At 34.3% G+C, this 26,080-nt stretch overlaps 1 protein-coding gene across 1 annotated transcript; it reads left to right on the forward strand.

Moving 5' to 3' along the window:
• The first annotated feature begins 13,174 nt into the window (after window positions 1–13,174).
• Window positions 13,175–18,766, forward strand: LOC134846129 (MFS-type transporter SLC18B1-like). Its single transcript, XM_063863351.1, has 3 exons — window positions 13,175–13,825; window positions 17,222–17,575; window positions 18,122–18,766. Exons 1-3 carry the CDS (start codon window positions 13,447–13,449, stop codon window positions 18,736–18,738), a joined length of 1,350 nt encoding a protein of 449 aa, XP_063719421.1. The 5' UTR covers window positions 13,175–13,446; the 3' UTR covers window positions 18,739–18,766.
• The last annotated feature ends 7,314 nt before the right edge of the window (window positions 18,767–26,080 follow it).

The following is a 26,080-nucleotide window of genomic DNA, read 5'->3' on the forward strand; positions in this document are numbered from 1 at the left end:
AACAAACTGTACTAGAAATATTTCAATCGTGACAAACCCGAGAGCTAATGAGTCGTCTTTGTTTTACATTTTGACGCTTTGTGGGTCGCTGATTGGCGTAGGCATCGCTTCGGTAGCTTTGGACGCTTTGACTGTTGAATATGCTAAACGAGAACCACTTAAAACCCGAGACAGAGTTTTGGCGTACTTGAACGTCGCCACTTTTTGTGGAGCTCTGCTTTCGACCATTCTCTGCGGATTCGGGTTAAATTCGGTCGAATATGGAGGCACTTGGTGCAAAAGTTCTCTAAATTATGAACAAATTCTTCTAATTTACGGCATTCTTTGCATTGTGTGCATTTTTGCGACAGTTTTTTTGACTCACGAATTTCCACTTGAGCAGAAAAAAATCATGCCTTTGAGCAGCCATCTTGCGGGCATTTGGAAAACCGTTCAGTCGAGCATGTTTCTCAAAATGGCCGTTTATATTTTCCTTTCGGGATGTTTCGCTGATGTTCAGTCATCAGCAGCTGTCAAGATTAAGGCGTACTACGCAGCTGTTGAGCCAATCACGACAGGTGTTGTTGGGGTCATAAACAGTTTCATTATGATTGCTTCAATCCTAATCTTTACCAGATATTTCAGCAATAAAGACTGGAGAAAAACGACTATTTTCATTAAGTTGAATATAGTTTTGCTAACTGCATTTGCTCAACTCGTGACTATTTTTGGTGTAGTTCGGAACCAATACTTTTATCTTTTCGCCGACGAAACGAGTTGCACGCTGTTTCTCGGAGTCTTAATCTATATTGCCATAAACCTCTCGGCCGAACTCAGCAACGAATCCCAAGAAGCCACGACTTACGGGCTTTTGGCCACAATCCGACTGCTAACGAGTCCGATAAGCACTGCGATCGGAAATTCTGTCTCGGCGCCTTTTGATGTCGTGGACAACGAGAGATACATTCGGGACTCGACAGCCGATCGATGGGCAATTGCATACGCAGTCATCGCGACTCACATCGTCAACTCGGTATCAGTCGCTGCTGTGTTTTTCTTCCTCCCGAAGAACAAATTCGAGCTTAGTAAGCTGAAAATGAGGAGCACGCATAGTCCAAAGAAAGGCGTGGCTTTTGTGGTTATAATTTCAGTCATTTTTGTTCTGGCTATCAGTCTGATTATGCTCACGGCATTCCCCCAGACTCAGTGCTTGCAAGTAGTTGGAGGACAAGGATGCATGAAGATCAATCCATAGAATATTCCGCCGTCCATTTTGACTTCATTTGAAATTTAAAATGGTAATGCATTTAATGATTATATACAATCAGTTTATTTAGATTTCTAATAAGAAACTCAATCAAGCTCTTTTAGATAGGCTAGGATTTGATTTTTCCTAAAGGAATTTGACTAAAACAAAACTTAACTAAACAAGACTTAATTATACAAAACAGTCCGGAAAAGTATGAAAATGAACAAAAAAACAGTCCGATACTAACAGAATCGGAAAAACACTCCCAATTAATAACTAATTCAACAAGACTGCTCGTATCAGGGCGAAGCCCTGAATGTTCCAACTGCCTTTTAAGGTTTATTGAGCACCAGTAATACATAAAAAAAAATAAATGAAATAAAGTAAAATGAATTTTTTTATCTAAAATTTGAAATTTATTATGAAAATCATCCCCCCACACGCCATATAAAGTATAAAAAGATAGATTTCGTTCCTTGTAACAAATCAATTATGGCAAATAAGCTTCGTTCAACCAATTTGGAACGATTTATAAGACGGATTAAATCTCCGCTTACGCGTTAATAGCGCGAACTTTATCGCGCGTTAATTGTCCTAAATTTGTCCAAATGGCAATCTTCAAACCCTCATAAATTTACAATAAATGATCACAGGTGAAAATCTTTTCAAATTTAAGCTCAGGACAACAATACCTTTTGAATGATATTAAAAAATTCCGTCAAAAATGGCTAGTTAAAAAGTCGAAATTTGTCTGAAGAAAAAAAACCCACCCCGAGCACAAATATTCCGTTACTTTCGTATCGAAAGCCGGAACAACAAGCAGGCAGGCCGAGAATTGTCCTTTGTTCAACAAACCCAATGAAAAAAAAGAGACCGCCGCAGTCGCGCCAACGCCAACAGAGGGTAGGACTTAATACGAAACTTAGAGCCGGTTATCGCCGCAAAGCGACGACATGCGTGCATAGCGCCAACCTATAAATTGATTTTGGTAGTGATTTTTGAAAATAATTTTTAAAATTGAGCTCATGATATTAATCTCTTTCAGATGACTTAATGCGTCGAAAATTATTTAGTTAATAATCGAAAATGATCTGAACAAAAAAACCTCAAGCATAATTTTTTAACTATTTATTCGAAAAACGGAACAAGGAAAAAGTGGAAGAAACATCTCTCTCATTGACAAAAGAAAGAGAACATGAGAATGTGAAAATCAACGCGTCAGAAATGATAAGATCTGGTATCATAATAACGCCAGTTTGGTCATGAAAAAAAATATTAGTTTTTAAAAGTTAATTTAGGGAAATTAAACTTCAGTAGGCTAATTTTTGCCAAAAATCGAGCGGAAAAAAAGGCGCACATACGATTGTCTAAAAGACAATTCAGCCAATGTGAAATTCAGACAATTCATTCAAAAGTATACAGACAATTAAGACTGAGACAATTAAACCAATTTTACAAAACGCTAGATTCGAAAATAAAAAATCAGAAATGGAGTTATGTCTTGGCTTAAGGCTGCCGGTAGGCGCGCTATGCGCGCGGCGCCGCTATGCGTCGATAACCGGCTCTAAATTTTGTATTATTGGCTGAATTGTCTGCATATTGTTGGCACGACTGCGGCAGTCACTATTATCGGCCGAGTTGTATGGACGCGTAAAAAATAATCAAGAAGAAAACTATTGAAAAATTGTTGAATAATATATATCAAAAACTCCATTTTATCTATTACGTCAAGTTTTAGGATGGGTAAGGTAATACTTCTATATTTTGTGCACAGCGTTCCAAAATTGTTTTGAAAATTAAGAAAATGGCTATTTATATTTTATAAAAAGACATTTTTTGGCAATCAAGTAAAAATTTAGGAGACAATATCAATCTAAGATTTTGTAGGGTAACACGAGAGCTTGTTTACGATATGAAGATTGGCCCGGTAGTTTAAGCGAGTTATTATTGGCTGTAGCGAGGCAAAAAAATAAATCAATTTCAGGCCAAATGTCTTTTCTGATAAAAAAATTGCGTTTTATTTTCCTCATGTTTTGTCTTATATCAACCGAAATTGAAGAAAGTGTGTATAAAAATTCTCATACTGTTAGATTTGTCAGCATAATTTAAAACAATGCAGTATTTATTAGCAGCTTTACTAACGCATATTAAAAAAACTCCTGGTATGTTTCGACTGCAGGCTTCCTGGTCTCCAATTGATTTTGCTTAACAAAATAGGATAAACTACAAAGTTTTCCTTGTTAAAATTAAACATTGATTGTATAATTTGGTTTACTCGGGACCTAATGTCACACTTCCTAGGGGCAACCACCTAGCGGGCTGTGTGTGTCTATGCGTAACTAAGATTGCTTCGTTCTTCCACGAACGCTACTTGGTTGTCTTTGCGTCTTGTAAAGCTGTTTTTGCCCAAAAAAATTGTTTCTTGAAAAATTTGCAAAAAAAATTACTTTTAAAAGAAATTATCTTGCAAGATCTTGCGAGAACTTTGCGAGATCTTTTAAAGACATGCATCTTCTTTAAAAGAATCTAGCAACCTTCCTTGATGGGCGCGTGCCCACGACGCTATATTAAGCCCATGCAGAGGGGGAAGGGGCTTGTATAGCGTCGTTTCTACGTTTTAAAAAAAAATTAATCGGAAGCTCAAAAATTCCCCGCTAGAATTCCCTAACTTTTTGTATGCGACCCTATACCCCGGAAAAAATGGCAGTTTGTTAATGCCTTCTTTTTGATGGATTTATTTTTAAGATGGGTTTTGGTCATTTTTGGCCTGAGAGATGTGGTTTGCTGCTTTAAGCCGTTTGGCACGTTTTTTTTGCTTTTCCAAAAATAAAAAATTAATTTTTTAGGACGGTCATCTAAAGGTTCAAAAATGAAAAATTTTGAAAGTTGAAAATAAAAATAATCGAAATTGATATTAAAAATTAGTTTCCCGATGCGTAGTATGAAGGTCCTAACAGCAACAAAGCTGAAAACTTCTTTTTTAAAGGGGTTTTTTGGATTTTTAATTTTCTTATTTGGCAGTTTTACCGAAAATGGTAGCAAAAAAAGAGAATTTTGAATTCAGATATGTTCTACGTTTGCTGAAAGTAATACAAAAAAACTGAAAAAAAAAATTAAAAGAGAATTTAAAAAAGAAATCAGATTGACAGTGTTGCTGGATGCTCTGTGGGCCCCTTAGGGCCCAGTAGACGAACATCCGACTCGGAATAGTTGAAAAAACTGGAATAAAAAAATCGTTGTTGATTTGTTAAACCATCATGTCCAGTTTTGACTGAGCATTATAAGTGCACCAGAAGAGCGCATTTGTCACGCGAAAACGTTTTCAACATCATGACAAGGTAGGAGGATGGGACGCAGACCTGACTGGCTAGATCGACTAGGGTGCGCTTTGCGGGTTGCATCAAATTTTTATACTCTTTTCCTCCTCTTTAACCAGTCACTGGAAACTTTGTGCTTTAGTTCTGAAAGTTTCAAAGTATCTAATCTTAATAATTTATCAAATATAAACGGTAATTTTTTATTTGAAATTTTTTTTCTAAATAAATTTTTTTCGGCCGTTTGCTGTGAGCATATGGCAAATTAACCGAATCCCGAGTTTTTAATAATATTTCTCAAACGTTTTGGAGAGAAAATGGATGGCCTTGGATTTTTTTGTCTGACCTCAATTTCATCTTGTGAATGTTCATTGACCTTTAATTAAACCGTGCTTCAAAAGGATGTGATTTGAATTTCAATTAAGTTTTTGAGAAAATGGTAGAATTAATTCCTCGGACCAAAGAATTATAGAACGAAAATTGCATTCCGCTGATTTTCTAAACACAAAACCAATACCAAAAACAGGCAGATGGGGTCAAACGTATGTCAAGTTAACGCCCTTCAAACGTGATTAGAATTGGGACAAAAACGATCAAAAGATTTTCCCAATGTTAAAAAAACTGGCTTCATATTGGGCAGTGCTTGGTGATTAATTTTTGAACGGAGGCAAACTACTTGGTCACATTATTTCCTATAGGACTCAAATTGTAACACTATTTATGTTTGTCATGAACATAAAAAAATTAAAAATTTGTAGTTAATTTTCTTCATTAAAAATCCAAAACGGTTTGAGACCATTTAGAGGGCTGTTGGAACCTCCAAGTCTTTCCCTGATAGACGAGCAGTGTTTTCAACTTTGTTAAAATTCTCCTATCTAATAATCGAAACTTCACATTCTGTGCCAATCTTACAGCAAGGAGTTTTCTTGTTCATTTATAAATCTGCTTGTTGTAAACGTCACCAGAAGCTCTTGAAAAGTCAGAGTAGATGATTTTTACTTTCCTAGCAAAATTTTTTGATATCCTGGCATCAGTAACCGAACTGACTCCTCGCATAACTTTTGAGTCGTGATTTTGCATCACAGTTTTTGAACAAATGGGAATCTCATTGGCCGCATACAAACTTCATGGTTTTGTTCTTCTTTTACTATACCCTTTAGCGACTCAAAATCAAAATCAGACATACGACCCCAAAAGACCCGGTTCAGAGCGGGCTCTTGGTGTTTTGAGTGACGTCATGAAAAAGTGTTCGAGTTCCACTGGAAGCAAACCGAGCCTGTCGTACTGGGTTTTGTGGCGCATTTGTGTCAAGAACGGAGCCTTTTTAGACAATCTTTCTGAAAAGTTCTAAAATTTCATAGCCTGAGACTATTCTGTCATCACAAATGAAAAAAAAACTATTTTGCCATCATAAATGAAAACTAACATGATTCAAAGATAAGCACAAAAAATAACATTAAGAAATTAATCGACTATTACTAAATTTTTGGAGTTGAAATTAACCCATAAGGTAGTTTTGTTAGACTGAAAAATGTAACTTGGTAACCGCAAAGCGGGATTGGGATGTTTATGCGATTTTCGAAGACATTTAATTTAATTTTTTGTTCGAATTGGTACATGGGCGTAGTTTAAAAAGACCCCCTTAGGAATGGACTGGCGAAACCGCCCGTGAAACTGACTGACGCGGAAGAAGAGGAGGCTGTGGATGTGTTTGTCGGATACTGTCCCAAAGTCAGACCACAATCAATGGTGAGGAAATCTCATGGGGGCGGACGCCTTCCCTCAGGGATTTGACCCCCTGCCGACCCTAAAATTTTTCTAAAGGCACCTTGGGCGCCAATATATACTAGTTTTTAGGAGAGAGCGCGTGCCAAGAAAACGCAATTTTTTGGTCAAAATTTTCCAAATAGTACCTAAAAACGCCTTTTTTGGCCTGTTTCTTCAAAAAATTTGCCTGCAGCATAGAAAGTTTGGTCAAAATGGTGTCTTTATAGTGATTTGGGAGAGCTCAGAAAATCAATTTGGTCGACCTAAAAAAATGTCGACAAAATTTTCAAATTTTTTTGAAAATCCGCCCCCTCGAGAAAATCCTAGATCCGCCCCTGCAATTAGCACAGAATGCTCAGACAATAATCCTTTAGAAATACAACAATTTGTTCAGGTTTTTTTTGTGCGTGGTGTGCTAAAAAATCTGACGAAAATTAAAATTTAGGCATAATTGAAAGTAAATTAGACAAATCGGGCAACGGTTTGTGTCAAAATCTACTGTAAGAAAAAAAAATACTTTTTGTTCCCGAAATGGCGCGAAAAACATATAAAAGCTTTATTGGAATAAAATAAAAAATTTAATGCCTCATCTTTCTATAATAAGCCTTCCTCGTTTACTTTACTCGCTCGAAATTAGACTAACACTCAAAAATTGCAAAGCCACACTGTGACAATTTTTTGTAAGTTTTTTATTCGTTCGAATCAGGACTGAAAGGGCTTCAATATAAAGAATGACTCCACCAATTACGATGAGTTTTTGTGGAAAATAGTTTTGTTTGGAAAAGGAAATAAGCATGCTCGCTCACTCTATTCGTTCTAAATTCGACTAGAAATCAAAAATTTCAAACGTGTTTTTCCCGAAATTGAAATAAATTTTTCGAAACTTCACAATTTTGTTCGAATCAAGACTAGAATATGATATATCACTCAATAAAACACTGATCAAACACATTCTTATGGTAATTTTGCGAGGGAAAGGAAAAAAACTAAAACACACCAGCATACAAACTTTTTCCCTATTTTCAATTGTCGGAACTAAAACATTTGAGAATAATAAGAAGTCAGTGTACATGTAGCTCCAATGTTTGCAATTAGTGAAGGAAGAAAAATTGTTCGGCAGTTACTTATTAATATGTATTTTGTCTCAATTATTATCATTTTGTTAACGTGTTGGGGTATATATTTTCTTCTTTAATTTAAATCGTATTTCTTAAAATATCCCAAGGGTTGAATCATGTTATCCACTATAGTGTTAGAACTCATTTAGTTTGATAGTTTTTGAGTGAAAACGCTTCAAATTTTTTTAATGCAGTTCAAAACAAAACCGCACGACCTTTAACAAAACAAAATAGAAAGAGTTATAGATTGTGGTGTTTGATAAATGTATAAAATTATTAATTTTTCTACAGAAAAATGATTGAAAGTACATTATTTTAGTGTTTTACCAGTATTCAAAAGCAATCTTACATGAAAATGGCAACCCTATATAAAAATGGCAATGCTTTGATACGTGGCTAAGGGGTAGACCACTGTGGGTAACAAAGAGGACTAAGGGGGAAACTGTACCGTTGATCCAGATTTATTTCTCAGTTGTTGTGATAAGAGCAACTAAGTATGACTCTCGTATCTAAAAACCGTTGACAATTTGATAACCGAGTTTTCGATGCCAGTGATACAGATTTGTAACTCAGATGAATTTTTTTCGTAATGGTAAAAGGCTAATAAATTGATTATTTTGGCTCGCCAAAAAATGTACTCAGTAGCGTGCAGTTTTTAAATTGAACACCATCTCCAATTTCCTAAGAACTATTTAATTTCCGTCATCGATGATTTCAGGACTCCAAGCGAGAGAGGGATCACTGTGATGCCAAAATTCAGAAGAAACGAAGCATGCTTTCAAATGCCAACGCAATTGTCACAAACGTGATTTACAACCCTAATTTTTATTTTTCAATTCTTATTGCAGTATTTTGCTCTTTTCAGCCGTCGTCTAGCCTGTTTTAGAGCAGCTGAGAGGCGAGGAAAACAATCGCAAAAAATTAGATTATCTTATAGGTCTAGTGAAAACGCAGAAAGAGCATCATCTTAACAACAAAACATGATAAATGCAACACCAATAACTTTATGTGAGATTTCGATTAGATGAATATGAAAAGTATGAACGAAATTCACAACCACTGATTGAATTAAAGTTTCAGCAATAAATTCATTTTTTCGCATCATTGTTGTCACTTAATTTGAGCTAAATTTCCGGAAAATTTTTAGTGAGTCGAAATTTTTATTCTTAACCCTATCAAAAAGTTCAAAACCAATTAGTAAATTTAGAAAAAGCCGCAAACTGCTGATTAACTAGATAGCTCAATGGAAAACGCAAGAATGAACTACAGTACGCGTGTAAGGAACAGTATACGGTTCGTTGAAAAGTAGTTTAAAAAATTCAACATTTATGCGGTAAAAACTGATATCATCTTACTTGTAATTTTTCATGAGGTTATTGAACAAAACCTTGCTAGATAAAAAACCGTGACCCGTATTGTTCCTAACATACGCATACGATTTAATGAAGGCAATGCAGTCTGATTTCATCAAAACTACAATTAAATAATTTGAAAGTTATGCGCATATAAAACACGTAGTTTATACTCGAGGCAAAATTTATTCAACTGTACTTCATTGCGTTGGTTTTCCATTGCTCCAACTTTCAAAGAAAATGGCGGAATAGAGGTGCACCAAGGAAGTTTTTTCACCAAACAGTTTCAATTTTTCAACTAGCAATTTTCGACAGAAAAAATTGATGTCCAGGGCTCATACTTGAAAGATATTTCAAATGTGATCATTTCTCGTAAATTTATAATGACTTGAATTGGTATTATGTTGACGACAATAATCTAAAAGGGATAATTAACGCGGAGTATTTTTATTCCATTAAAGCGTAGGCGGCTTAAGTGAATCAATTCAAGTTGATTTGAGAAGAGTGACCTAAAAGTATCAATTTTTTTTAACATTGTGTGGGATAGAATTCAGAAATAAATATTTATATTAATGAAATCGTTTTTTTTCTCGAACAGTTTCATAAAATTTTCTTAAGCAAAAAGCGTTCGGTACATTTGCGGATGCGCTTCGACTGTAGCAGTTTTATCTAAACTCTGTATTTTTTTACTGTTCAAAAACAAACACGTTTTTTTTTACTGTTGATTTATTTTGTTTTTTTATCTGATTCTTATTCCCTCATTGGATGAAAGTAATTTTTGGTTTTTCAAAAATCATAATAAGACAAAACTAGCAAAAAACAATTGAATTTGACATTTTGTTCTTAAATTTTTTTTGTTAAAAAGCTGCTACCAAAACCTCGTTACTGATCAAATTTGCTCAAGTCAAACTATTTTGCAGGCAAAAGGTGTCCATCATTGAAAAATTTTAACATTAAAACATCTTAAAACAATGGAAAAAATTTCAAAATAATAAACTTGAGTTTTACTAAAAATAGAGTGATTGTTTTTTGTTTCATTGTTTTTCATTTTAATTTGTTGTATGTTTTATCCCTAGTTTGATTCAATTTTTTATACTATTTTATATCCATTTTTTTCGATTTTCTTGGCTTCAAAAAAGTTGAATTTTTTTTGGAACTCAGATATCAAACAAAACAAAACGTAGTGTATTCATGAAAAATTTTTTCCAATATTTTGTTGCCTGCGTTTAATAATAAACTATGACAGTATGATATTAACTTTGAAAAGGTATTCCATCTGGTTAAATTCAAAGTTGAAGTGATTGATTTTGGTGATAAAACATCAAATCATTGATTAGAAAAGCTCTGATTCGACTATAATTTAGCCAGTAGTGGAATAATTGGAGGGAGACGAAGTATTTGATCAAGCAATCCATTTTCAGCTACTGAACCTAAAATGTTTCTTTACAGGCCTCAAGCGTGAGTTTTTACAAATTTTGAGAGGAGATTTCGGTCCATGAAAATGAAGTTTGTTAAAAACTTCCAAAAGTGCCCGGAAAAGTTTTGTTTTGTGAAAATTTGGAACATCAATATGCTCGAACTATGACAGTATGATATTAACTTTGAAAAGGTATTCCATCTGGTTAAATTCAAAGTTGAAGTGATTGATTTTGGCGATAAAACATCAAATCATTGATTAGAAAAGCTCTGATTCGACTATAATTTAGCCAGTAGTGGAATAATTGGAGGGAGACGAAGTATTTGATCAAGCAATCCATTTTCAGCTACTGAACCTAAAATGTTTCTTTACAGGCCTCAAGCGTGAGTTTTTACAAATTTTGAGAGGAGATTTCGGTCCATGAAAATGAAGTTTGTTAAAAACTTCCAAAAGTGCCCGGAAAAGTTTTGTTTTGTGAAAATTCGGAACATCAATATGCTCGAACTAAAGCATAGACGCAAATTGCAATTTTATATTTGATACTATGTTAATGAGTTCCATCATTTACTGTTGCCTTGGTCCAACTTCGAATATTTAATCAAAGTTATTTTTCAATTTCATTTTGCACCAACCATTCCTAACTAACGTATTATTGGCTAGATGCAATTAAAAACAGTAGTCTAATTAGTAATTTTTCTCAAATTAGGTTCATAATATCAAACAAAAGTTGTAATATTTGGAGCTTCTAAACCCATGATGTTCTTTTTTGATGACTAAAGGATGAGCGAAGAGTGAAATATCATAAAAAATTTGCTAATGAAACTTGTTTTAAACGCTAAAAATTGTTGTTAGCTGGCTAGTGAAATTTTCATTAGCAAACCTTTCTCCTCAAAAAAAGCTCCCTACCTGTTGCATTGCTTAAACTCTTACCACAGCACCCTCACTTGATTTTGATTGTTGGTGTTTTAGTAAGATTGATGCTGAAACATAAAAACTCATTTTGAAAAACGCCCAAATAATGGCCTGTGGGTTATCAACAGCCCTTACAACAAAAAAAAACAATGCTTTACCAAAAAGTACAACAATAGATATGAGAACTGTTCATTTGTAGAACTAATCATTATATCAATCAAAATTTTAAAAAAAAAACTCTGGGTACAATAAATCAGTTGTAAAATACTGGGGTATTTTCACTTATTCCGCCCAACCGTTCATTTCAGAACAGAACACTGATAGCAATGATTGCTTTGGATAATACAAATGCGATCACTCTATTTTTTAGCCGATTTTTTACAGAGCCGGATTTTGAGCAGATGTGATGGTGGTCATTCTTTTTCTTTAAGTTTTTTTCTGTTTTTTTTTGGTCTGGATAGAATTCGGCAGCTTGTTTGAAATGAAATTTGAATAATATAACAAACACTCCATTTTCAAGAAGTCGTTTATCTATAAATTGATTTAAAATAGTGAACAAAACATTTTGAGATGGTGCTGCAATTTTATTGGCTAGTTCTAGCCAATCAGATTGAAACAAAGTAGTTTCAGGTTAAAAATGTTTGGGCGGAAGAAGTACAAAAACCCAGGTAATGGTTAAAAAATCAAATGTACAGCGCATCTTTAAAAACTGCCACTGAACCGATCCAAAATTGTTAGATAAATTTTTCTCAGAAAAGCTAAGTAAATCAGGCGTTTTCAATTCAATGCGCAATTTAGAGATGAGCCTGAAATATACAGTAGCTCCAAATTTGATAGATAAATTTTTTGAGAAGCAACTGATATTGTTTTCAAAAAAATGAGTGCATGCTTTCTGCAAACAAAATTTTTCAAAACTTTGAATGGAAATAAACTGCACCTCAAAAATGAACAACAAATTTAAACTGAAAGGCTCACGATGTCAGCAACAAACTAAAAAGTTTCATTAGCCTTTAATTAATAATTAGAGAACTGTTTTATTTAAAATGCTAGGGTCAAAAACTAGTGCATCAACGAGTGGATGTCAAATTTTTGAACCATCCCATCCAGTTTTTTTTTAATCTCCGATAACAATTATCCGGGTTATAACTTCAAAGCTACTTCATCAGCGTCATCTGCCTCATAGTCATCTGCCATATTTCGCCAGATATATGCCATATACTCAACTTCTTAGTCCATAAGCTTACGTAAGTGATAGTATGGAACAAAACTAGCCAAAAAAAAACTATCAAGTCCTTTGCTCCATCGTGCTAGTCGGTAAATCTTCAGCCAGTATTAGGAAATGAAAAGCAAGAAATATTGAAAATATATATATAAGTGTTATTCATGAAGGTTGTCGATGAACAAAACTTATGTCAGTCGGTATTCGAAAGGCCCTTCCTCAAGATTTCGACACCCTGATCACCTTTGAAACAATTTTAGGGCATCGGTTTTGGCTCATTAACCCCCGAAATTATCTTTGAATAAGACATGCGCGTTAAATTTTTTTTCCAAAAACGTCAAAATACGGTTTTTTTGCCCTTTTTAAAAAAAATTTAACTGCGGTGCCCAAATAGGTGTTTTTGAGTTTTGGAAGTGCTCGGAATATCAATTTTTGGTCGATCATACACAAGGTGGACAAAATAATTTACGATAAATTTTGGAAAAATCCTGCCCTCTATGTTGCAATCCTGTCTCACGAGTTCTTCAACTTCTACATAGAATACATAGTAGTTAGTAGCTACTCACTACAACTTTCTGTCGATGTTTTCATAGCACTGAAAAAGTAGTCAAGAAGTTCTCAATTGAAAATAGTCGGAAAAAGTTTTGAATCTGAAGTTCACTGAAGCGTTAATTTTTTATCATTAAACGATAAATTTCGTTTTTTTAAATGGAAAAATCCTCATCCAACGAAGCTATTTTTCACGGGTAGATGCATTTGATTGAACAAAATATACCATGTTGTACAAATTCCTGTCCTTTTTTGTATCTGAACTCAACCTTCATAATCTGAAACTAAACGTGCGAAAAACAATTAAAACATCTAAAACGACGCCATCTTTTTGACCAAGTTTTATTCGAACGCTTCAGTGAATATAATTCAAAAAAATGACGTTACAAAGGTTTTATGTATGGCTAAACATCAGTATTGATAGTTTTAAAAAATGTTTATTATAGATCCCTTTTTTGAGATTTTTATTGAAAGTAAAATAATCAAAGTTATATTGAAATTCCGCTTGCATGATTGAGCACTCATTATTTCGAATGCCCAAGTGTGGGATAATACCAAATCAGGGTGAAAATGAACAACAAATGGCGACAGTATGCTAAATTAACGTTCGCCTCTTTGATATACTTCTGCCAAGGTGCTACAATAGCTGCAGTTGCGCCTGTCGTCTCAATCGTCTCTGAAGAGGATCGAGGGATACCTGCCTATTTCACAGGGGTCATTGTGGGTCAAGATGACGTCGCTATTTTCTTCTCCAGTCTCCTCTTATTTCCTTATTTGATCAATTCTAGTAATTACCTTAAATATTTTATTGTGGGCTGTATCGGGAGCATATTATGTAATGCGGTGTTCGCGTTTACGTACAAAGTAGAAGATGATGTAGTCTATGTGAACATGTGTTTGTTCATTCGGCTAATTGAGGGATGTGCCTTCTCTTCATCTTGGATTTCAGGTGAGTCTTCAAAATAAACCAAAGTTACTCAGAAAAATCTACAGCAACAACAATATAGCCGTGGTGGCAGTCGACTCCGAATATAGCCACATATTTAACAAGGATAGCCGGTTGCTGTGCAAATAGCACAGATTGTTCCGACCAAATTGTTATAAAAACTACAACAAAGTTTTTTTTTCAAATTGCGTCGTTTCTTTTTTTTTTTCGGTGTGATAATAGAACCCAAATGAAAACCTGGAACTCGATTGAAACTTGTAAAGCAAACTGGGTAGTTGACAATAATTTTTCTCATAAAATAATTTTAAAAACAAATACATCAAAGAAAATTAGAAAAAAAGAAATTTAAACTTTTTTCAATTTTTTTGCAGAACTTTTTAAAATTTTATTCCCACAAAAATAATATTCGATAACTCATTTCAAATGAGTTACGCTAGGTAATAGTTAATTATTTTAAAAAGGTTTAAGAATAACAATTATATGCCTATTACATGCTTAACCAAAAATCTTTATTCGCTTTGATTAGACAAGAAATCGAAACATTGGTAAATTAACCAGGAAATTATTTTGAAATTTTTAAAGGGTTTTTATAAAATAGATTACTCAGCCCAGTCCAATGATGATTTGTTGTACCATATTTTGTCTGGAAAAACCGAGAAAAAAAACCCGAAGTTTCAATGGTCGGAACGAAATAGCTTCGAGCGTGAAACTCAAATCAATTTATCTTGAAAATTGAAAAAAGATCAAATTACAATTGAAATGGCTTCAATTAGTTACTGCTCAGCTGTATTTGATTTGTAATTAAAACAGAAAAATATGGAATGAAACGTGTCTGTACAAAACAGTCCCATACAAAACAGTCCAATACAAAACAGTCCGGAAAATTATGAAAATGAAAGAAAAAACAGTCCGATACAAAACAGTCCGAAAAGCATAATGAACAAAATAGTGACCGCTGCTATCGCGCCAACGTGTTTGGGTAGGACTTAATACGAAATTTAGAGCCGGTTATCGCCGCAAAGCGGCGACCCGCGCGTAGCGCGCCCACCGGCGACCTTAAACCGGACTGTTTTGTATTGGACTGTTTTCTCCTCCATTGCATGATTTTTGGGACTATTTTGTATTGGACTGTTTTGTATGGGACTGTTTTGTATATGCACCGGAATGAAAATATACACATAGTATTTGTTATCTGATTCGAATCATCTAAAAAACCTATAGAAATTAGTCACAATTTAGAGTTTAGTGTCATCAGCGTCATACACAGCTGTAACTAGTTTGTTAAAATTGATTGACAAAACTTTAAACATAAATCTTTTTCTTAGACGCAACAAATTATGTTGCTTACGTTTCGATTACATCTCATTTTTTTCCTGTCGCAAAATAAATTCTGTATTCAAATAAACATTTCTAAAAAAAATTTGTATGGATTTTGTTGTATGCATTGCCTATTTCTAAATCACGTATGGTTTACAATCGTTAAAAAAGTCCAGCTTGTTTTCAGTTTTGCTTTATTTTTTTTGCGTTTTGCCCTGTGACAAAAAACTAGCGCATATTTAAATCAGAAAACCAATATGTTAAACGGCTTCAATAATGCAGATTAAATTACATTGTGAGATTTGCAAAAAAAAACTTTTGAATTTCACATTGCATTATGACAAAAAATAAGTAATTCAAAATAATTGAAAACTAAATTTACAGGATTTTTGGAATTTAGTTTGAACAAAAAAAATGCTTATCGTATAATTTTCATAAATAAAATAGTATGATACATTTTTTTACAATGGCATCATTAACTGAATTGTATCATATTTTTTTTAACTTAAGGAAGTCAACATCAGTGGAAAAACTTAACAAAAAAGCCAAAAATTTCGATTTTACTTTCAAAAGAAAAATCTAGTCATGAGATTACTTACAACGATAAATTGTCAGTCGTTCAAAAACCAGACAAAAACAGCTAGTCGTACAGTTCTCAGTTGTAAATAAAGCTGTTCATCAATTTTTATACACTTTTTGTATGAGGGACGTAGTATGAGGCTCGCAAAACTAGCATTTTCTGTCAAAATGGGAACTGAAAAAGCTTGTGAGAGCTAAAATGGGGCATCAAGCTACAAAGTGTGAAAAAAGTTTGTCTCCTAATTCAACACTTCTACAATTTATCTTAATATCACGTCAGGGGCGGATTTAGGGGGGAAGCGGACGCCCCCCCTTCAGGGATTCGACACCCTGCCGACCCAAAGGGTCCCCCCTTTGGTATTTTTTAAGAAATCCACTTTTGGCCGACCGACCCTAAAATTTTTCTAAAGGCGCCTTTGGCGCCAATATTTACTAATTTTGAGGGGGGAGCGCGCGCCGAAAAAACGCAATTTTTTGGTCAAAATTTTCCAAAAAGTGCCTAAAAACGCCCTAAAAACGTGCCTAAAATCGCAGGGCAGAAAATTTTGCCAAATTTCGGGGCATTACAGTGCTTTGGGAGAGCTCAAAAAATCAATTTGGTCTACCTAAAAAAAAAGGTCGTCAAAATTTTCGATTTTTTTTGAAAATCCGCCCCCCCCCCCCCACGAGAAAATCCTAGATCCACCCCTGCATCACGTTATCTATTTTTGCTTCTCATTCTTTTTTCATCTAAATAAGCCATTTTTGCTTAAAAATAACAACCATTTTTAAATTTTTTTTTTGTTTTCTTTAAAAAATCGTTGTAGTGAACTTTTTTGCGCTAAGCCAACAGCAAGCGACACTCACTGTTTTTGAAAAAAAAATGTTAATGGAAATTACCAATGAAAAGTTACTTTCGTGCAAATTTCACTATTGTGTCTAATTTTCAAAAAGAATAAGTCTCAAAAAAAATCGATTGGTTTAGGGACAAATTTTCGTAAAGGTTACGAAAAACATGATAGACTTCTAGTTTCAGAAGTGGATTTCAGGTTTCCCAGCGGAATAAAAAATTTATTTATTGATCCATTTTTCTCAAATTGAGTCAATATATCAAAATTTGAGTTTTAAGGCCTAGAAATTCTGGAATTGTTCTCAAAAATTGCGTTTTAAGGCCATCCATATATTTGTTTCGTTGGACTTCAAAATATGAGATTTTTTTTAATTCGTCAATTTTTTTCTATTTCCTTGCGTTCAGCGCTTACTTACAACTGTCTGTCGACTGTGTTTTTGGTTGTTAATCAGTATAAACAAAGCAGAAGTTTCGTAAACAAATATGAGCCTTGTTTTCAATAGGGCAATATTAACGAGTAGCCGAAATCTAATTTACTGAAGCCTGAGGCAAAAAAAAATCTTGAAGACGACTAACCTTACCTACCATTTTTATTAGCTCCAATGTTTTAAATATAAATTTTAATAGGCATGCGCAGAGCTGTTCAGTTTTCTTACAGTTGTGTTCACTCTCAGGTTTGCCACTGCTGATGGAATACATCCCCAACAGAGAGGCGGTGGTTAGTGGCATCACAGAACTGGGTGTGGTCATGGGAGTGGTACTTGGACCCAGCATCAGCATCGGACTCTACTTCCTAGCAGGATACGCCTACCCTTTCGTCTTCATCGCCTCCCTTCAAACAGTGGCCCTCATAGGCTTCTTCCTTGTCCCCTCCCCCGCTGCTTTGAAAGAGGGGGAGGGGGAGGTTGTGGTTGAGGTCGAGAAGAGTGGTGTGGACGCCTTTTTGAAATATTACTTCAGTGGGCCTGTGCAGCTGTTGACGTTGACTATGTTGGCTGCCACTTCTATGATTGGCTACACCGAGACAGGTACGATAGAAGCCTAATCTTGAATCGAAAATTTAAAAACTTCAACGCTTCTGAAATGATTTCATCAAATCCAAACTTTGGAACCATTTATTCACTTAGACATAATTCTTGAAATGATAAATGCAGATCTATTAATTTTGATAATAATAAAATAATAATAATGTGGTTCCTGTAAATTTCAGAGGTGCTATCAGTAGGCCTTAACAGTCCTGTCGAGGATAGTCCATTTTTATTTTTTTTTATCTCCCCACATTCCAGACTGTGTTATTTTATTGAGCGAAGATAGTGAAGAAAGGGGGAGAGGGGTTTGTCCTCAAACCGGCGGACTGAAAATTCGTTTTCAAATAGGACCAATGTGGTCTATTATGAGAGCTTGAAAACACTTTTGTTCAAATTATTTTGTTTAAAAATCTAAAATTGACAATTTTATCTTAAAACTATCCACTCTTTGGGTCTTATACGGGTATAAGAAGTCATCAAGAAAGCAGTACCGTACCCTCAAATGAAATAAACAAGAACATAATTATTGATGCAGTTTGTTTTCAGTATTGTCAGTTGAGTTCCACGAATACATGGACATGTCGGACTTCGAAACGACAGTCCTGCTATCAGTTGTCGGACTAGCTTATCTCTTCACAGTGCCAGTGGCCACTTATTACGCCGACAGACACAACTTCATCCCAGTTCCCATCGGAGGATTCGCTCTTGCATCTTCCCTACTCCTCCTCGGAACAATCACACGCTCGGAACCCTTTGAGAAGAACTTCGAAATGTACGCGTTTCTCCTTCTAATAGCCGGAGGCTCCGCGATGACATGCATTACTCCGACGTTTGCGCTTTTATACTTCGATTGCACCCGAAAAGGCGTGACCCCTATTGGGACGCTTATCTCCGGCGTCCTCAACGCCCAGTTTGCCTTTGGGGGGACAATAGGTCCTGTTATTTTTGGGGGGATTCTTTACGAAACTGTGGAGTTTCATATTAGCTGCATTTGTTTGGGTCTGTATATTTCAGTATCGACTGCATTTTCGTTTCATTACATGTGGAAAGAAGGCTTACTCAAGTCTTCGTGTGATTGTCCGAGACACAAAAAAGCGCCGAATGAAAACACAACTCTAGTCGAAAAGCCTAAAAGCGACGAAAGTGAAAAGGAAGCGGGTTGAATATTGTATAATTTATTGAAATTGAAATTGCAGAAAAATTAAATTTGAAATCCGTTCAGTCAATTTTTGATAGCAACGGCAATGTTTTTTTTAAAGTATGTTGTCAAAATGTGGGCTCAAATTTAACTCAAAATGCAATAAATTAACAAAATTGCAAACATCTAATAGCTGATTTCACAAAATAGTATCAAATATTTATATTTATATCCAGATCATCAAATGTCAGATCTGAGTCCGTTTTCCCGTTTATATTTATCGTCGCGTTGAATGTTCGGCCAAGTTCAAGTACAAATTCGTGGAACTCAGCAACCATAAACCACACATACATTAAAAAACTAGCTAAACAAATAATGATTAGTAACTTTTTTGTGAACCAAATCGGAAAGTAATTCAAACTACTTTGCGAATCTTCGATAAATTCCGGTTGTTTATTTTTGTGCCATACGGCTACGAATTTCCTCCGTCGCCGACCGGAATAAAATACGGGGTTGGAACCACTTAGCAAGTCAGAATAAACACGCAATTCCATGTTTGATTTGACCGAATAACTTCTGATTTTTGACAACTCAGCTATGCAGAATTTTAGCAATTCGTGCTCTTCCTCTGTAATGTTCTGAGAAGTTTCTCGAATGTATCGCCAAATAGCCCGACCATCAATTGAATCTTTACATTTGATATACTCGCGACTGTTTTCAATTGAAAGTTCAATGTCATTTTGGGTGAGTACCGAGCTAACTGAATGATCGCTTAATTGCTTCATTACCTCCGTTGACGAATGAAGATTTTACAAAGTGCTGTTTAAGATCCTGTTGTCTGATTGGATGTTCCAGTTTTTCAGCACACTACTGATGTTCGATTCTGGGACTCAAAATGTTGCTTCGTTGCTCTGGTGGAGCTTCGTCGAGCCTAAGTCGGTTAATGTTTCTGATAATCGCTTCTGACTTATTTTCATTGATCGAAATATGTTGTGCGCAGGCTGGCTGATTATTGCGTGGCAATATGGTAACCAATTTTCATACGACTTTGATCTGTCGCCAATTTGTGAAATAACAGCTTCACTTTCATCTATCGGGCTAATTCGTCTACAATTGTCATCAAGATTGTTAATGGAATAAATAATACATATCATAGAATCAGAATTGTACTCTCTTTTGTGTTTTAATTTAAGTCAAACAGAATCTGGAGTCAACCGACCCGTCTGATCAGGATGTTAATTTTGATCCTGCCTCGATAACTGCAACATACACAAGGGTTTTTGTATTCTGAATTCTGACGTAGAACTGAATCAGTTTTGTCAAATGTCTGAAAATTAGAATGACTATATAATGAATTTTAGTTTACAGTCAGATAGAAACTTGACCATAATCAGTAGTCAAGCTTGTTCGAAAAAACTTCGAATCAGTTTTGAATTTTCTGCTACTTAAAACAACGCCATCAAACCGGTCGTTGATACTATCCATTGACTAGGAGAGGATCTATGATTTTCAGAGATGTACGCGGATTTCCGGAACCTCATCCGACAAACTTCTTGTCGGTTTTTGGAGTCCGTCAAACTAATTTTCCGACTCTTTGTCCCTTTTCCCCCACCTTGGAGCTTTCACAAGTTTGTTTTTTTTTCATTTTCACAGTGGCAGATGTGTTAATGTTATAAAAATTATAAATACTAGATAGGCCATGATAATAATATTTGGTCTTCCTACTTGACGCTGTAAAACCCCTTGTTATATCATAAAACGAACGCTTATGAAAGGTGGGGGAAAGGAAAAGGAAAAAGAAGTTAAGTCAAAATCTGCAAAACTGAAGAACATAGCTAAATTAATGTAGAAATAGTACTAGAATGGTGTATGTCATTTAGTATGAAAAACGGAAAAACTCAGACTAGAGTTTCTCGAAGCTGCGACCATTTTTTGAAATTTCATTTTCGGAATCACGAATGAAACTGCTTTACTATATCACAGTTGTACAATTTTTTTAGGTTAACTAGATTGAGAAAAAATGACATCAAGCGCATAGTTATTTTCCACTACAGGTTTAAATAATGATGTAAATTTTGTTACATATTTTATATTTGTGTAAGACGTTTACCTGAATCGCTTCGTAGTAATTTCATCTGATCTATGTTTATAAATGGTATCATGAATAATTTAGAGCAATCGGGTTCTATTGACAAAAATATACTACTCCAATAAAGAACACTGTCAGTCATTTTTGGTTATACCATGCCAAGGAAAACTGTATCGTTAATGTTAAGTACAGGGGCGGATTTAGGGGGGGGGGGGGGACGGACGCTCCTTTCCTCCTTAGGGATTCGACCCCTGCCGACCCAAACGGTCCCCCTTTGTACTATTTTGAGATATCAATTTTTAGTGACGGAATCTAAAAAAGGTACCTTCGGCGCCAATATATAATAAATTTGAGAGGGGAGCGCTCGCCAAAAAACGCCTTTTTCGGCCAAATTCTTCAAAATTAGGTACAGAAAATTAGACCAAAACAGGGACTTTTTAGTGCTGTGGGAGAGCTCGAAAAATCAATTTGGTCGACCTAAAAACGATAACTTTTGAAAATTCGCCCACCCCCTCGAGAAAATTTTAGATCCGCCCCTTGTTAAGTACTTGTATTTTAAGGAAACATACCTAATCCTGAAGTAATAAAAATAGAGCCATTTGTGTTTTATTGCATCTCAAAAATTGTGCTTTACAATACATCAAACGTTTTTGTTCCGACTACTTGAAAAAAGTTTTTCTTATTTTTTCATTTTTGTTTTCCACGCAAAATCAGCTACCTCAAATAATCATCAGAGAAAGTTGAATATTATATCAACCCTTACAGTTGTGATTCAAACTAAATAAAAAAATTTCCAAAAAATTCCCAGTCTCGAGAAAAACCGGTTGGAAATTTTTTGATTTTTCGACAGAATTCGAGCGAATAAAGCGAGCGCGCAGGCTCAATATAGCTTATTTTGATGGCTTAAAAGCTTGCAATAGATTAATATACAACGTTTAGTTTTTCTTGAGTATGTTTTTGAGTATTGTAGCGCCTTTCTGGAATCAAATTTTCAAACAAAAATTCAAAAATGTGCGGTGAAACTTCAAAAACAGCAAAAAAAATTGAAATTTTTTTCGTTTTTCTTGTCATTTTTCTATGAAAATTGTTTTTCAATTTACTTGTTTTTTATGACCAGCGAATATGTCTAATCTCTTGTTATTATTTAGTTCTTTTTATCACACTACGTCGAAAAAAACAACACTAATTTTAAAAAAAAACAAACGTTTTTGTTGTATTTTTAAGCCTATGGTTGGAATCTTCAGCGCTACTTGCACAGTAACCGGCTATCCTTGTTTATCATATTGTTTCGATTGTTTTGCCAATTGTTTTTTCTTGATTTCTGCTGAAATATATCTATAAATTTACAATGATGTTTTCCGGTGGCTACAAATTCAGTAAAGTTTGCAAAACCTGCCCCAGTATTGCCAGCCTTTGCCGCGAATTCCAATTACCAAGTGTTGGCTTCTGGCCATAATCGATTTTTTTTCTATAGAAGCAATATTTTGTAATCTCTCAATTTTTCAAAAACGAAGAAAATAATATTTAGGAGCGTATCAAAAAAAACGCTTATCGTTATGCTCAAAACCAAGTTCTGCTTCATATTCATTCAACGCTGATTATATGGGACAGTAGGTTCAATGAATCTTCAAATGTCTCAGTTTCACCGCGCATTTAGCTCGACTACTAAAAATCGTTTTTTTTTTTAGGTTTTCCGCCTAAACTTGTTTGTGTTATAGAATTGTTGTAAAATAACTCTTTTTTTCATTCCCGGGGTTTTAACTTTTATGAGACAAAACACGAAAAAACGGATAGATAAGCACCAAATACTTCCAAGCATCAAAAATCAACGTTTTGTAAACATCTGTTAACGACATTTTTTTTTTTGCAGAGTTGAGTTTTTTGTCTAACACTGCTCATATACTTGGTACTTGGTGCAAAAAAAAATCTCAGGAGAAACCCGAAAACCTATCAGGTTTATATTTTTTGAAAGTCACGAGCTGGTTTTGATTGATTATTTTTTTCTTCTATACATGACTTTTGGAACCTGATCTAAACTACATTTTATAATTGGATAAATTGGATATTTTACCACCGTAAAATATTTAATATTAACCAATCATAATCCATCTAACTAACAACCCACTTATTTGTAAGTGCTGAAATTACTTGTAATTTCAGCACCAGAGAGATTTGAATTTAACTTAGAATGCTTAGTTTAACTTAGAATTTAACTTAGTTGCCTCTTCAAGAGAACTTCAGCTGCCGCAATAAACCAGTATACCCTAGATCTATTGAGCCTAGCAGATACTAGTTAAACATACTGAGACTAGTAAGTATAAGAGTAAGATTAGGATCGGTATTAGACTAAGAAGTTGCACGAATCTATCCGGCCGAAAATAAGAAAGCGTGACGAGCAGACGTTGTACCCTATACGAAATTACTCTATGAGTTAACCACATCGGTTATAACTCATCTGTAGCGACCATAAGTCTCGAAGAAGACCTTAATAGCTTAGAACTAACCAAAAATAGATTAGAACCTAGACAAAACATTTTCAAAAATGTTATACGATAATAATTTAATTGAAATGTCTCTACGACTCAATAGATCAGAGCCGATATTCCGAACGATAATAGAACTACCCGGAATTGGAAGATGATCTCGGACAAGAGACGACATACGACAGGTAGAAACTTACCATTTAGTTTTATGGTTGTACGGCAAAAGCCAACACAAACTTTTGTATTTAGAATCTTATTAGCAATGAATTTAGATTTTCATTTGCAAACATAAAAATTTGAAGTAAACCTTCATGATCATTTCAGGCGCTAAACAAATTATTAATATACAATAACGATTGATAAAAAGATCTCAGATCTTTTTTTAATTTCTGCAGTATTATATAAAGCATATTTGAAAAATATTTCTTGAAAAAAAAATAAAAATTAGTAGCATGACAATAAATTGTTAGTAATCATAAATCATCCTGTTGTTCCCGCTTCATCACCTAAACATAACAGCATTTATAAGCTCACTAATATCATTGAAGAACTAAATCTTCTTATTAAATAAATTTAAACCATTTTAAACTTAAATTCACTTAAATTTAAAAATCAGATCATCAAGGCTTATCCTTGGTTCTTAATAAATTTTATATCTAATTAAATTTAAAACCTGATCATGAAGGCCTATCCTTGAATCTAAATGAACAATTTTGTTCTCCCCCACCCACTTAGCAAGTGTCTAACGACCTCAAACGTCGATTCACTATCCAACCCTTCCAAAAGACCCAGGACTAATAGAAATTTTTCAATAAAACTAACCATTCAAATTAAGATAAACAGTGAAGAACTTCGGTTATTCATCCTTCACTTGAACCCTCCTCTTACCAGACCCAGGATAGATCTTAAACTTAGTAAGTTTAAAATAGTATCTAACGAACTACTTGCGTTCTAATTATACCTGAACCCTGTGGATCGATTTACTTTTCTCCAACCCTTGAACACAATCACTACCCCTAAGTAAGATTAAGTAAGTTAACACCTTAGCTTAGACTAGCCACGAGAAGGTAAAAAATTATTCTTCGGAATCGATATACGTTTCTCTCCAACCTTGAACAAAAAGACCCAGGTTAAGCTAATCAAAAAATCGTAAGGACTAACAGTCTAAGGAAATAGAAATAACTAACAACTTCTTGCACCCCTCATCCTAAACCTTATGTCATTCAAAAATTTAGGAAATAAACAAACAATCGTTTTACACAACTGTGAAATAGATAACAAAAAGTATGATCTTGTAATCACACCTCATACACAAACAGTTGGATACATTAGAACAAAATGACAAACTATAAAAAGAAAAATTATAAACAAACAAAGACAAATCACACGAAAAAGATTTTCAAAAAATATAAGCGCATTTTCTGAATCAGAAGCCAGTACTTTGATGAACTCTACAAATTAAAAAAATCAATAGATAAAATTTGTCCCATCCACGATCAATTATATTTTTCCGACTCAGAAACAACTTCAAATTCATCAAAAAGAGGAAAAAGAAGAATAAAAAAGCAATACAAACACAACCAAGTACACTTGTATAATTGGAATCAACCAATTAGACACATCGATAGTTATATATTAACAGTCATCAAACAAAAAAATGAGCCACACTCAAAGTGCCGATAGTACAGATGACGAAGCAGTTTACCCCTTTCTTATAGATTCACTCAATGATAGAGGACAACATGATTTTTGCAAGAACTTACTCGTAAATTTGTTTGAAGCCGGAATCAGTCCATGCAAAGCAGGATTCCCAGATGTAAAAATCAAAAGACAAATTATTGAACATTATTTGAAAGACATATGTAACCTAACACAACAATATGGAATCTACACCATAGAATTCAGCACACCAAATACAGCCCATCGCAAATATGTAACTCAAACAGATGATATTGAATTAGAATTTTCAAAAGTATTCATAGAATATATTAAAAGCATACAATATCATATTTCACAAAGAGCAAACTCCATATTCACTAACAAAGTCTTTGCTATAATATATACTTATATTTCTATATTAGAAAAAACAGAAATTCAAAGTATCTCACCAACTGAAACATCCAAACATACAAAAGTACGAAATGAAATCACAGTATTTTCAACATTTCTACATATAATTAAAGAGAAGTTCACCAAAGATGCTGTTTCACAACATACAAAACATGATTTACAAAAAATTTTAGCATGGTTCATAATAAATTATTTCACCCACAATTTAGATTTAATTTCACAAGCAAGAAAAAATTTCAGACCTCAAAATACAAATGACGACACTGCTCTTTCAGAACAATCAGACTACGTTTGGGACCCTGAATGTTCTCATCCTACATTTCTAAATATCCCACAAGCTATCTCAACTCAAGCAATAAGTACAATATCTTATCACAGAGATTATGTAAAAGTAATACCAATAACCATTGATGCAACACCATTAAACTATTATACATTTCTACCTGATACACGAAATAATAGTTTAAATTCTACCTTCATACATAATGAAAACCTTAATGGAACTAGAAATCTTACACAACAAGGTATTTAAACACCATCACACTTCATAAATGAAGAAATCGTCCAAACAAGTATTTCACCAATACACCCTAATTTGACAACACCAAGAAATAGAAATACGTCACTAACACAGCTAACCCTACAATCAACCGTTAAACCTTCGGTTGCTCCAAAATATTCACATATGGATTATCAAACGTATAGACCAATGACAATACCGTCAA

The sequence above is a fragment of the Symsagittifera roscoffensis genome, chromosome 5 (assembly GCF_963678635.1).
Source record: "Symsagittifera roscoffensis chromosome 5, txSymRosc1.1, whole genome shotgun sequence".
In the NCBI taxonomy this organism is placed as follows: domain Eukaryota; kingdom Metazoa; phylum Xenacoelomorpha; order Acoela; family Convolutidae; genus Symsagittifera; species Symsagittifera roscoffensis.

Excerpts from the sequence above, each read along its gene's own strand:
- LOC134846129 (XM_063863351.1), top strand. The coding sequence starts at position 13,447 with ATGAACAACAAATGGCGACAGTATGCTAAATTAACGTTCGCCTCTTTG. Across the intron at positions 13,826-17,221 it reads CTCTTCATCTTGGATTTCAG|GTTTGCCACTGCTGATGGAA; the intron begins GTGAGTCTTCAA and ends GTTCACTCTCAG. Across the intron at positions 17,576-18,121 it reads GATTGGCTACACCGAGACAG|TATTGTCAGTTGAGTTCCAC; the intron begins GTACGATAGAAG and ends GTTTGTTTTCAG.